Source organism: Papio anubis, unplaced genomic scaffold, assembly GCF_008728515.1.
Source record: "Papio anubis isolate 15944 unplaced genomic scaffold, Panubis1.0 scaffold249, whole genome shotgun sequence".
NCBI classification, from domain to species: Eukaryota; Metazoa; Chordata; class Mammalia; order Primates; family Cercopithecidae; genus Papio; species Papio anubis.
The window spans coordinates 17,887-31,087 of NW_022162556.1; the positions used below are offsets into that span (position 1 = coordinate 17,887).

General features: G+C 51.1%; 1 protein-coding gene and 1 pseudogene across 1 annotated transcript; both read right to left on the bottom strand.

The window, feature by feature from the left end:
* Positions 1-3,541: 3,541 nt before the first annotated feature.
* Positions 3,542-12,130, bottom strand: LOC101018600 (putative golgin subfamily A member 8F/8G). Its single transcript, XM_031661787.1, has 14 exons — positions 12,026-12,130; positions 11,139-11,175; positions 10,473-10,582; positions 9,350-9,436; positions 9,135-9,242; positions 8,853-8,940; positions 8,337-8,455; positions 7,905-7,973; positions 6,495-6,570; positions 5,971-6,062; positions 5,297-5,397; positions 5,114-5,214; positions 4,857-5,012; positions 3,542-4,771 (listed from the first exon to the last, which is right to left on the bottom strand). The coding sequence occupies exons 1-14, from the start codon at positions 12,128-12,130 to the stop codon at positions 4,590-4,592; spliced, it is 1,431 nt and encodes a 476-aa protein (XP_031517647.1). The 3' UTR covers positions 3,542-4,589.
* Positions 6,583-7,403, bottom strand: LOC116272899 (annotated as a pseudogene).
* Positions 12,131-13,201: the final 1,071 nt, after the last annotated feature.

Here is a 13,201-nt window from a genome sequence, read left to right on the forward strand (position 1 = left end):
GCAGAGCAGGGGTGAGAGTCAGGGTCCCACCTCCTCTATCTGTTGCCAATCCAGTGGTGACCTAGGATAAAACCTCGAGAGTCCCATATACACGGTCAACCCACAACACACCTCACAGGCCAGGCGGGGACACACAGCCCCTTCCCTCCCTCCCAGGTACCGTCATAGCTGCCAGCGTGTGACGGAAGGCAGGGTCCCTGGCCCCCGCTGAAGCACTATCGCCGGCCAGCAGGCTCATGCACCTTGGCCTGTTGCTCCTAGAGGTCGCCTCTGCTATTCAGCCAAGGGGACCACAGTGCCTGGTGTCCTGGCTGAGCTCTGCCCGGCAAGCCCACCCACCTCCCCCGCCATGGACTCTCCCTCTTCTGCTTTTCCCAACAGGAAGGGCCCAGCCTCACCTATACAACCTGCAACCCCCAACAAGCTGAGGCTCCCCCATTAGACTTATAAGTCTATAGCCAGTGGAATCCGGCTGCCTGCCCTCCCTGCCTCCCCCAGGGTCCCTTCAGAGGATCCTGGGCCTTCTGACTGCCCAGAGGGTTCTCCGGCGATCAGCTATCCATCCCTTTTAGCTTCATCATCCTGGTTCAAGCAGTGTTCCTTCTCTATCAGCCTGGTGGCTGTTAAGTGCTAGCCCTGCTACAGAGGTGGCCCCGGGACCAGTGGGTTGGAAAAACAGGTGACCAGGAGAAGAGGGAAGCCTGAAGGGGGGCTGGTGCATTGGTCTTAACAGGGTGCACTGCCTGGGTGTCATGGACGAGGCCAGTGTGCAGGTTGCAGGGCCACAGTCCCCCAGGCACTCACCTGTGAAGCTCCTGCCTCCCTCCTCCATCTTCCTCCCTTTCCCCTTCCAGCCCCTCCTTTCCAGGAACCTTGACACTTCAATAATTCCGTGCCTCCTCCTCCCCTGACCTCCCACAGCTGCACACCTGTGTTTCAGAATTTGCCTCATCAGCTCTCTGCTCACTTTTCTCTCTCCTGTTTTCTCTGCTTTCTTCTCTCCAACTACAGCCATCGGGTCCGCAAGTCCATCCCATCCTGAGAGCCCCAGGCCCTCCTTCGACCTCTAAATAGGAACCCCTCTTCTCAGAGAGACCTCCTTTCCAAGCCTGCTCAGCCACTGTTCCCAGGATTCTGACAGTGGCTCCCCCAGCCCCAAAGCCCGTCCCCTTCATCTGTGACTTGGTCTGTTGTAGTGGTGAGCTGACACCTCCAGGTGTGACTGTGGCTGGAAAACACAGCTCCCCCTTTGTAGTATGCCCTGCCCTGTTCTATAAATATTCTATAACACATACATATATACACACACACACACACTGTCCTACACGTGGGTCAATCACGCAATTCTAGCACTGGGGAATCAGTCACTGTGCTGTCCTTCTGAGTCCTGTGTCCCAACAAGAGAAAAGCTGTCCCCGGGACACGCCTCTCCCAAAGTGCAGCATCTCCAGCGAGCTCTCTCTGTCCTGCCTGGCCGGACAGCCCCCCGCCATCCCTCCCACCCCCACCAAGCATGGGAGTGCTGTGCAGGGCAGCCGTGGTGGCCCGCAGTCTCTACTACAGTTCCTGCTGTCCTCACACCCATTTCCTCTTGACATGGGAAATGTGTCCCTCTGCTGGCTGTGTTCTGTGGAGCTCAGGGGAGGGCTGCCATTTCTAGGGTGCTGTTGGGGAGCTGGTGAAAGGGACATACCCTTTCCAAGGCTCACTCTTCCCGAAAGCCTCTGGGAGCCCCCTGGTTTCCAGTCCCGTGAAAGGCTGGCCTTTGGCCACCAGGGGCAGGGCCATGAACCCAGCCTGGAGGGGAGCCAGGGGCAGTCAGCACCTGAGGGACAGACAGAAGAGGCCACTCCAGGTGACAGAGAGGGAGGCACAGGGACGGAATGGATGACGCCTGGGCTGGGTGAAGCCGCGCCCCAGGTGCTGGCACTGTCTTCCGGCCACCGCTAGATCAGGCTTCTGAGCCTGTTGGCTGTCAGGGTGGGATCAAGGCCCAGTAGGCCATGGCAGTCCCTGTGGAATCCCCCAGGTGCCACCAGGGCAGCATACAGGCAATGCCTGGAAGGTCCCCAACAGCCTAGCTGGACATGCTCAAGACACTCTGGGGCTCCTCCTTCGGTGGCACAAACTCCAGGACCCAGTGAGGGAAACGGGAACACACCAGGCCGAGGAGTATGGCTAAATCGGTTTATTCCAAAATAAAAAGCAAAATAAACAGGAGTCGCATCACTACGGAGCCACGACCCCATCCCCGCCTCCTTCCTCTGTACTATGCTAGCAATAAATAAGTTTCCAGCCACAAATAATTATTAGAACCTCCTCCCCGTATGTCAGTTCCAACCTCCACTAGGTCCGATACAGGGGCGGCCCTACCCGCTGGAATATACAAAACGTTACACAGACAGAATAAGTACACCAGGGAAGGGGGGTCACCCCAGCAGCCCGTGCCCTTGCCTGGTCCACAGTTAGCCCCACTGTCCTGCCTCAGCTACCTCTCTGAATAAGAAGCTGGGAGCCCCACTGAGGGAGAAGTTGCTATGGTGAGAGAAAGGAGGCCATCAGGCCTCCTCCAAACAAACCAACTCCACCAGCCTCTGGCTCTTAAATAACAATCATCGTCATCCAGAAATGTAAGGACTCAGCCCTGGTCAAGGTGGCAAAGGGTCTGTTTGTCTTTCCGCATTAGACAGAGGTCTTGTCTTGCTACCCTAATTGTAAAGGGGTGACTGTAAGCGGTGGCAGGGACACGGTGGCGGTGGAGACTCCGGCCCTGCCTCTCCAGGGCTTGCTGTCAGGGGCCTGCTTTTAATTTTCATTTTTGTCCCATGACTTTAAAATCCCATAACTTCTTTTTCGTAAGTTTTTTTTAGTAACTTCCCATAAAACTTTTTTCTCCTTTTTTGCCACAACTTTTTTACTTTTTTATCCCATAACTTTTTCACCCCATAACTTTAATCCCATAACATTTTGTTTTGTGTTCTTTTAATAAACACCTGCATAGTTATATTACAATTTTATAAAAATGAAAGATTATCTCATGCCAAGCATGCCCAGCATTTGCACAGTATCAATACCTTTAATATCATAGTTTTCAAGACACGCAAAATAAAATTTTAAGGAAAAAACAGCACTTTGCAACAATTAAATCATTTATTACATTACAGTAGCATCACACCAGCAGTCAATAATGCCACTTTAGGCAAAGGTCTTTCAGTATTTCCTTATACATTCTGTTTACAGGAATTCATAAATTGGTAAAATTCATTCTAAGAAAACTTGACAAATAAAGCTTTGGGCTGGAATTGGCATTTCTTTCTTTGCTTTTCCTTCCCAACATTTGCTTCTTTTAAACTACAGTGTTCATATTTTAAAATGTTTTAACTTATTTCAGAACATTAAGATAGCAGTTACATTTTTTAATAGTTATATTGTTTTAAAAATGACTCTTTAAGATAAGATTTTAGACTAACTAAATTATGGATAGGGCTGATTTACATTTTCAAATTCCTAAAAGTCAGCTTTGGTTTTAGAGCTCATTTTGTTTTTTTTCATTTCTGGAAAACCTATCAGGTTTAATCAAATACTTTAAAAATGATTACTATATATTGCAATCTTTAAATAGGTGTTTTGATTCTTCCTACAGAAATTCAAATTTATTCAGTTGAAATCACATTGTAAAATTCTATGTTTCTGATGAACTCTAACCTTCCAATGTTGCCTTCTAAGCAAATCGAAAGCTGCCTTACACTGAATGAGGAAGAGCACAAATACTTGGCTGAATGAGGTATCGCAAAAGACTGCGTGCACTTTGAAGAAAGACTTAAGTTATTGTCCTACGATTTCCATTCTTTTTAGCTGTTTCTTAAATATATGCCAAATACCTACACAAAGAGTGGAATTTCAGTTAATACAGTAAATTTATTTTCCAGACGGACATTCAGCTGAAATACGCCAGCGTGTGATTTAACCCATCGGCACCTGATGAACACAGTATGGTCAGATTGGTCACAGATGCTAAACACTATCTGAAGGTCATGCCTAGTCACTGATGTTTATCAGGGTAAAAGTGAAGTTATTTCAATGATAAAAGTACCTTTGAAATAATTTATCCATGTATTAGATAAACCCAGTTTCAGAAGATAAAGAAAAAACATTAGACCAAATAATATGGCTAATTAACAGTGGTCCGATTTCTAGCCCGAGGTTTTAAAATGGACTTAAAGTAACTGTCTTTAAACTGAACTCAAAGAATGCAAAAGTGGCAAGTTCAGAAAATAAAAGGCAAGAACAGGACTTTAAGTCCATTTTGAACTCCCACCACGTAAGGGCAAACTCGATATGCATGCTAATGACCTACAATTATGAAATTAAAAAAGAAAAATGCTAAAGGATGCCAGAGTGAACCTCAGTGAAGGCCACAGAGACCCACTCTTTTTTAACTTTTTACAAATAAACTTAAACTATAAATTAGAAACACAAATAAGAGTGGCTCTAACATTCAAATGAAGTAAATGAATTGTGTAGATTAACCCCATAACTTTGTTTCTTTTTAAAAAATGTCTTGACCAGCTCTTTGATGATGGTGATGTTTATCTCCTTCTCCGCAGCCAAGCCCAGCAAAAGAATGGCACGCAGAGGTTGCTGCCCAAGGCTGGGTGCTCCTGCTGGTCCTGAACGATGGATTGTGCAGTAGGGTTGTCGTTGGGAGACCCCTCCTTGGCCTCTCCTTGCCCAGTCTCGGCGCTGTCGGTGAGGCTCACCTCACAAAGATCTTTGGAGAGAGGGAGGCGGGGATCTGAGTGCAGCGCCAGTGCCCCCTGCTCCGCCTGCCCGCCCCGCCTGAGGGCTCTACTCACCACCATGCTGGTTGGCAGCCCTAAGCTCCTGGGGGGCTGGGGCTCCTGGACCGGGCTCATGAGCTGGGTTCTGGGAAGAGGTCAGGAGTTTGCTGAGCTCGTTGTTGTGGTCGGCACAAGCCGTAACAGCATCTCCTGCAGCGCCAGCAGCTTCACCTGGAGGGAGGGGTGCTCAGCTGTCACACCGCTGCCGCCGCCCACCCTCACGCCCACCCCCACGCCCACCCCCACCCTCTCAGAGATGTTGCACACCCTACCTTCATCTCCTCCCTGTGCTGGACCAGCCTGATGATGTCCTCCTCCCATTGCTGCATCCTCGGCACAGCCGCCTGCCTCTGTTAGAAGCTGATGAACATTCCTGTGGGAGGACAGGGCTCAGATGCTGGGGCCCCTCCGAAGGCCCTGCAGCTCTCCCTGCCCTGCCCTGGCCTCCCACTCACTGATGGCATCTCTCTCCCCAGTATTCGATGAATGGAAGTTCGGGTTTCTCCACCAGCTCACTCAGGTCCGCCATCTCCTCCCGGTGGTCCATAAAGCCGCTCTGGAGCCAAAATAATGGGGTCACATCTCGGCAGCAACCTGCCCTCAGGTGGCATTTTCAAATAAGTCATGGAGAAGCTGGAGGGGAGTCCTGGCATGGGCCAGCTTCTCCATGACTTCCTGCAGGGCCCGGTGGGTCTCCCCACTCACAGACTCGCCCCCAGTCCCTGGGGCTGGGACCGCTGCCTCTGGCTCCTTCTGGGCCGAGGCCACCGGGTAAGCCAGGTGCTGGCAGCACACCCTCTGCTCTGTCACCCGCTCTCATAACCGTGCCTGTTCCTCCTGGGCACTGGCTCCAGCGGATTTGAAAAATGCCACCTGAGGGCAAGACGTGAGCATTCTTATAGGGGCATACACAGAAGAAACAGGGCAGAGGGGTGGAGTGCCACCCCTTCCCTTGGGGCCCCAGAGAGTGCACCTTTTTGGTCACAGGGGAAATGGGGTCTGACCACTGGCTCCCGGAAGGGATGAGGGCACAGAGAAATCAGAAGGCAGGGAAAATAAGAGCATAAAGGGGTCTTGCAGGGACCACAGAGGAAGGTGGCAAAATGGGTGCAGGGGGAGTCAGGCTCACCATGGCCTCCCAGCTCTCCAGGTCCTCTGGGACACTTGGCATGGGCCGAGGACCCTCCTCCTCCTCACTGTCCAGATGTCCTCCTCCATCTCCTGTAGGGGGTGGCCAGAGGTGTCCTCAGACAACCCAACAAGGCAGGTACTGTGGGCCCACCTCTGCCTCCACCCTCACTGTGTAACCCTGAGCCAATCCCTCCCCAGAGAGGAATGAGCTGCTGTTCTTTATTTTTACTTTTAAGAACCAAGATCTTGCTATACCGCCCAGGCACAGTCCCACTACCGGTCGGTTTGGGAGTTCTGACCTGCTCCGTTTCTGACCTGGGCCAGTTCAGCCATCCTTAGGCAACTTGGTGGCCCCCCCTGCTCCCAGGAGGTCGCCATATTGGTGCTGAACTTAGTGCAGGCACCTGGTCAGCATAATGACCAGCTGTTCTAAAGGTCTCTTCCAACTCCTCAATCCTACACTGCTAACAGTCCCCCCTTCCTCCTGGGGCTCTCTCCTCTTTCTCTGAGCGTCTCCCGTACCTTCCCCAGGGAGAGCCGTGAGGTTCAATGGGGCATTCAGCTGCTGGCTCTGCTGGCTGGAAGCTTCCAGGCGCTCCTAAGGGGCCAGGAAAGAGTGAGAAGGCACGGAGTTTGCCAGGTCGTCCCCCTCACAGCCCCATCCTCAGCAGCTCCCTCCCCTGGGTCTCCTGCAACTTTTGGCGGGCCATCTCGGCCACCGCTTTGCCCCAAGCTTCCTGCTGCTGCAGCTGGTTCATTAGCTGGGTCTGCTGCAGTAACTGCCTGTGCAGCGCCTCCTTCTCAGAGGTCAGCTGCTGATAGGTGGCCACCTGCTGCTGATAGATGGCCACGGACTGCTGCAGGTGACCCAGGTAATGGTCTGGCTGCTGCTGCAGACTCTGAGCCTCTTGGCTCTTCAGCTCCACCTGCAAGAAGACCGTGGGTGTGACGGCACGTGGTGGCTGGCTTCCAGATTCTGGGCCCATTAATAGGGTCTCCAGGGCACTGTGGGGCTCTGTCACCTGCCCAGGACCCTCGCCCCTTACTCCAGGCCTAAGTGACTGCCTCCCTTTCCTAGAACCCTATGCCTCCTTCCCCAGGCTCAAATCTCATACCCTCTTCTCACCATTTAAACTGTAGGCCACAGACTGCTGGAAAAGCAGTGGGAGCCAGCTGCCATCTGCTAAGTGTGCTACAGGCCTAGTGCTTTCCGTGTATTATCTCATTTAATCCACAGCACCACTGTAAGGAAAATGCTAACTTTCTTTTAAAGTTAAAGAAACAGAAACTTAGAGATGCAAAGTACTTGAATGGTGACCAGTGGAACCAAGGCTGGAATCCAGTTGTAACATAAGGAGCCTTTTTGTTTTGAGACAGAGTGTCACTCTGTGGCCTAGGCTAGAGTGCAGTGGTGCAATCTCAGCTCACTGCAACCTCCACCTCCTGGGCTCAAGAGATTCTCATGCCTCAGCCTCCTGAGTAGGTGGGATTACAGGCATGCACCACCATGCCCGTTTTGTTTGTTTGTTTTTGTAATTTTAGTAGAGATGTTACCATGTTGGCCAGGCTGATCTCAAACTCCCGACCTCAAGTGATTCTCCTGCCTCAGCCTCCCAAAGTGCTGGGATTATAGGCCTGAGCCACCGTGCCTGGCATAAGGAGCCTCTTATCCCACTGTCTCTTCCCCTATGACTGGGGGCTCCATGCCTCTAGCTGAGATGACGATTTCCAGACCTGGGAGGAGCCCAGGGCTACCCACCTCTAAAAGTCAGAAGGCAGGAAGGAAGAAATAGTCACAAGACTGCCCTGGAGGGTGCTGGGGTAACCTGCCCCCAGGCTGCAGCTGCCTCTGGCCTGGCACACCCCTCCCCAGAGGCTGGTGCCCGCCTCCCAGCCCTTCTTGGATGGGGCAGAGGTTACTGTCTCCTTCACCTCATCCAGCTTCTCCTGTAGCTCCTCCACTTGCTGCTCCAAGTGCAGTGCGCTCTTGTTCTCATTGTTCTGGACAGAGAGAAGGAATCAGCAGCCACCCACTGCAGCTGGAGACCCTAGATCTCGGTGTCTGCCTCCCATGGCACCGGGAAGGGTGGAGGCATGTTAGAAAAATCATCCCCTCTCTCCCACAGCCACCAGAGCAGGGCTCTGGCTCACAGGTGCCTTTAGAAGTAACATTTCACGTGAGGGCTACACTGCCCCATTTTACAGGTGGGGAAACAAAGGCCTGGAGGGCTAGGGAGGAGGACAGGCTCCACAGGGGGCGCAACGCACCAGCTCCTCGACACCGCTCTGTGGCTCGGCCAGCTGCTGAAGCCTCTCCTCCTGCCTCCCAAGCCTCTCCTTTTGTGTCTGGTTCAGGAGACTTACGTGTTGATGGTTTTCCACGTGGGCCTGGAGCTCTGCTGACACCCTCTCTAGTTCCTTCCTCAGGTGCTGCAGCTCCTCCTCAGGGGGCACTGCTGGGGGCTCCGGGGGCAGGGGTTTAGCTGAGAAAGGAAGCAGATAATAAGGGCCTCTGGATTCTCAAAAACAAAAACAAAACAAATCAAACAACAACAACAAAAAAACCCTCCTCTTGGTGCACAGCTCCTCTCAGGCTCCCCAAACTTGGCCTCACTGCTAATGATTCCTCGCACCCGGATGGCAGCCAATCTTCCAAACCACTTTCAGATGGAGAGCACTGTGAGTGGCTGACAATGGGCCCCCTTTGCTGATGGGGACACTGAGGCTCATGGAGATGACAAGATTTGCTGTCTCCCGGCACAGACCTCTTTCCCTCTGCCTCAAAGCCCTTCCATCCACCCACCTCCCTGGGGCATTCTAAGCCCCTCCACAGCCCTCTGATGCCAGGCCTGCTCCCAGGTAACACCAGCCCCATCTTACCCATCTGGTTTTTGAGTTTGGACAAGCTCCTCTTCAGCTCCTCCACCCGATGTGTATCATCCTTCTTCTCTTTCTTCAAGGTGCAAACCTGCCCAAAGCACAGGGGAAAAGCGCCCTAGAGAGAGGGGCTGGTGGCTGGACAGGCTGCCATCTCCCTCTCTGCCCCCACCTCCACAAAGCCCAGACCCATGACCACATCTGGCTGTATATTCCCATGTTACAGATGCCCAGAAAGATCCAGTGACCTATCTAAGGTGGCGGGGCTGAACGGTCAGACCTCACCTCCTGCCACATTTTTCTCATCCTCTGCTGCCACTGGGCCCTCTCTCCTTTTAGATGTTGAGCATATTCATCTCTTTCTAGATGGGCTTGTTTAAGTGAATCCTTCATCTGCAAGAATGGGCACAGAAGTTAGGAAGGGCTGTCACTGGTCCTCACCTGCTCCTGGCCACTTGGGATCATTTTCCTTCCACATCTCTCCCTCTGCAAAACCTCACCTGGGTCAGCTGTGCTTTCAGCCGTGCCTTCTCCTGTGTGGACTGCTCTAACTGCCACTCAATAAGTGCTTGACTGCGGCTTGAGAACTGGATGGTGAAGAGTGAGAAGTTTCCACCTGGGGAGCCCGGGCCATTCCACACAGTGCCCCTTAAAAGGGCTAGGGCTAGGCTCAATATACAACTCGGTCAGTAAAGATCAAGGCATTTCCAAGCCCATGGTCTGGTTTTTAAAAGAACTCAGTAAAGTTGGAAGGGACAGGGAAAGAGATCGAATTTACAGCTGGCTAACAGAGGCCCAGAGAGATCAGATAATATTGCTATTGTTATTACTAGCACTGTCTGAACCTTTACGGAGTGCTTCACCAGGCACCACGCTAGCAATCCCATTTACTCCTCACAACCACCATAGGAGACAGTTACTATGATTCCCTCTATTGTGTAGATGAAAAATCATGAAGTATTTGAGGTTAAGCGCTTGCCTAAGATCACTTAGGCAGAGTTGGGATTTGAACACCCAGGTCTATCCGATTCTCTAAGCCCATTTTTCTTGCTGGGGATGGGGGCACAGATAGGAAGGCGACAATTATTCTTTTGTTTACTTTTTGAAAGGATGACACATTCGTATAGTCCAAAACTCAGAAGGTACAGAAGGGAAGTATCTCCCAGCCGCCCTGTGGCTCTCTCCTGAGTTTTTTTTATGAACCCTTGCAGACATGTTTTCTGTATATTATCATAATATGTACACACACACACACACACACACACACACACAGGTTTCCTCTCTCTACAGAAATGGTAACATACTAAGGGTACTCTTCTGTACCTTCACAGTACAAGTACCCAATACCCCACCTAGGACTTGGCCAAGACCACAGCCAGGTAAGGGCAGGGCAGGCACTTGGCCTCCAAGCTCTACGTCCAGTGCTCCCCACCGCACCCCCCAACTCACCCACAGCAGCTGACTCAGCCCCAGGCTGCCTCTAACAACCAGACACAAAAGCAGTGAGACATGGCCATGCCGCCTTCTGGGCAGGACACTCCATCCTGCAGAAGGGACTTTTAGGCTCACTCCTCCATCTGCGAAGCCGGGCTCCCAGGGGACAGGGCAGGTGGTTGAACTCACACTGATCTCCTTCTCCTCCTGTGTGGCGGGGACAGCAGACAGAGCCTGCTCTAACTCTTCTATACACTGCAGTGTTTGTTGCGAGCGGCCAGCCAGATCCTTGGACTCTTCTGTGGTAATAGAGTTGAGATGAGACCCAAGGGCTACAAGGCCTTTCAAAGTGCCAGGTTGAAGGGTGACAGGGTGCCAGATTCCCCACCTTCAAGAAAGTATCTGGCCCGGCGTTTTGTGGAAATACAGGTCATTACTTAGTTTCCCTTCTATGCGTTCCAAATGTCTGGATTTGAACCTTTGGGAGAAAAAGCCAAGCAAGTGCTGAAGGAAAGAAACATTCCCGGAGGGGCGGGAGAAACCTTCACACCCTCCACTCACCTCCAGCTCCCTTTGACTTTCCGTGTCTCATTGTTTGCCTTCTTTTCCTATAGGAAGGGAGGGCAGAGCTCTTACCAGGGGGCCCGGAGAATGGCACAGCAAGACATGCCCAGAATGCCACCAATGCCCCAGGACAGGCCCACCCGGGACCAGGTTATCAGGGACCCTGTGGGAGATGGGGTGGGAATCTGAGGGTGTCTTCCCAGGCTGGGAGTGGGTGAGATGAGACTGGGGAGCCTCTCGTCTGAGTGCCCCCAAACCCAGCGATCATGTGGTGAGCAAAGAAATCGTTACTTCTTCCAATGATGTTCACTTGTTTCTTCTGTTGTTTCTGTGGGGAGGGTCAAATTAAGGTGATGGAGGGTGGCCCCTCAACTCTATTCCCCAGGCCAGGAAGCGGTAGGTGGGGCCAGGAATGGATTTTAAGGCAAAGTTCTCAGACCCAATGGGAACACGAACTGGTCAGCTCTCCTCAAAGGTCCCAAGGACGAAGTTTGGGTGCTTTGTTGGTTTCACCCACAGCCACAGAACTCAAAGTCTGAATGTGGAATCTCTTGAGAGGACAGGAACACAATCCTCTAGAGATGGAGTTGGAGAAAGGCCCCCCTCCTGCCCGCTTGTGATTTAGAAAAGTGCGTTCATTCAATAAACATTTACTGAGCACGTATGGGCCAGGTACGGCTCTTCACAGTATATATAGGACGGAAAAGGACAGACAGCAGCCCTTGGCCCTGAGGTTTCCATTCTAGGTGGCCTTTAAATCTCGGACTCTCAGAGCTAACAGACACCTTTGATACTCACTACCTCCTCTGGAAACGTGAGTCCAGAAAGGAGAGGCGGCTTGTCCAGAATCAAAGAGCAAATTAGGGACTGAGTCACGGCAGAAATACGGGGCCCCTGACAACCAGTCAGGCTCGCACTCCCCCAAGAGGCAACAACCCCAGGGCGTGTGTAGCAAGGACTTGAGCAGGGGTGTGTGGAGAGGAGACAGTCGGCAAAGAGGGCAGCAAAAGAACAGCCATGGTGCGTGCTCTGGGGTCCCTCCAGGTGAGGTCTGGGTGCCCCAGCTCCCTATTTGCCCTTGGCACCAGGGGCCCCCAGTCCCTTTCTTCAGGGTCCCAAGAGGAAACTGGAGCCCAGGATTGTCAGCCTGGAATCAGGGGACCCCACTGGACTCTTACCATAATGACTTTGATGGTGTTCTTCAGTTGACTGATTTTGATGGACCTCGTAGTACTCAGGGAAGCTGGCTTCACGTTATTTATCAAGGTACAATTTGTATCCATTATGCCCTAAGATTTACTCCACTTTCAAACCTTTGTAATTCTCACGAAAATATATGGAGGCAGCCCAAATGCCCATCAATCAATGACTGGATAAAGAAACTGTGGTGTATATATATACCATGGAATACTATTCAGTCATAAAAGGGAACAAAATAATGGTACTCACAGCAAACTAGATGAAATTGGAGACCATCATTCTAAGTGAAGTAACTCAGGAACAGAAAACCAAAGACTGTATTTTCTCATTCATAGTGGGAGCTAAGCTATGAGGATGCAAAGGCATAAGAATGATATAATGGACTTTAGGGGGTTGGGGGAAAGGGTGGAAGGAGGGTGAGACACAAAAAGACTACAAATTGGCTACAAGGTATACTGCTCAGATGATGGGTGCACCAAAATCTCACAAATCACCACTGAAGAACTTACTCATGTAACCAAACATTGCCTGTTCCCCCAAAACCTAAGGAAATTAAATAATAATAATAAAACAAAAGCTTTATAATTCTGAGAACTGGTGGTCATTCACTAGTGTTTTTTTCACAGAAAACTATAAATTGTCATCAAAGTTACTAGTCAAAAATAAACAAAACCACTAACAATGCATGTCCTAAATAAACAAATGAAAACAGGGTCATTTTCATTTCCAAATCCTCTTGCTCGTTTCTAAATACATTGGCTTTATTTCCTTACATCCATAAAATATCTTTAATTTTTTATATACATATATATATATATTTTTTTTTTTTTTTAGACGGATTCTGGCTCTCACCCAGGCTGGAGTGCAGTGGCACGATTTCGGCTCACTGCAAGCTCCGCCTCCCGGGTTCACGCCACTCTCCTACCTCAGCCTCCCGAGTAGCTGGGACTACAGGCACCCGCCACCACGCTCTGCTAATTTCTTGTATTTTTAGTAGAGATGGGGTTTCACCGTGTTAGCCAGGATGGTCTCGATCTCCTGACCTCATGATCCACCCACCTCGGCCTCCCAAAGTGCTGGGATTACAGGCGTGAGCCACCGCGCCCGGCCAGTTATATTTCACTTAACCAAGGGAAGAAAAAAAAGAGAAACCA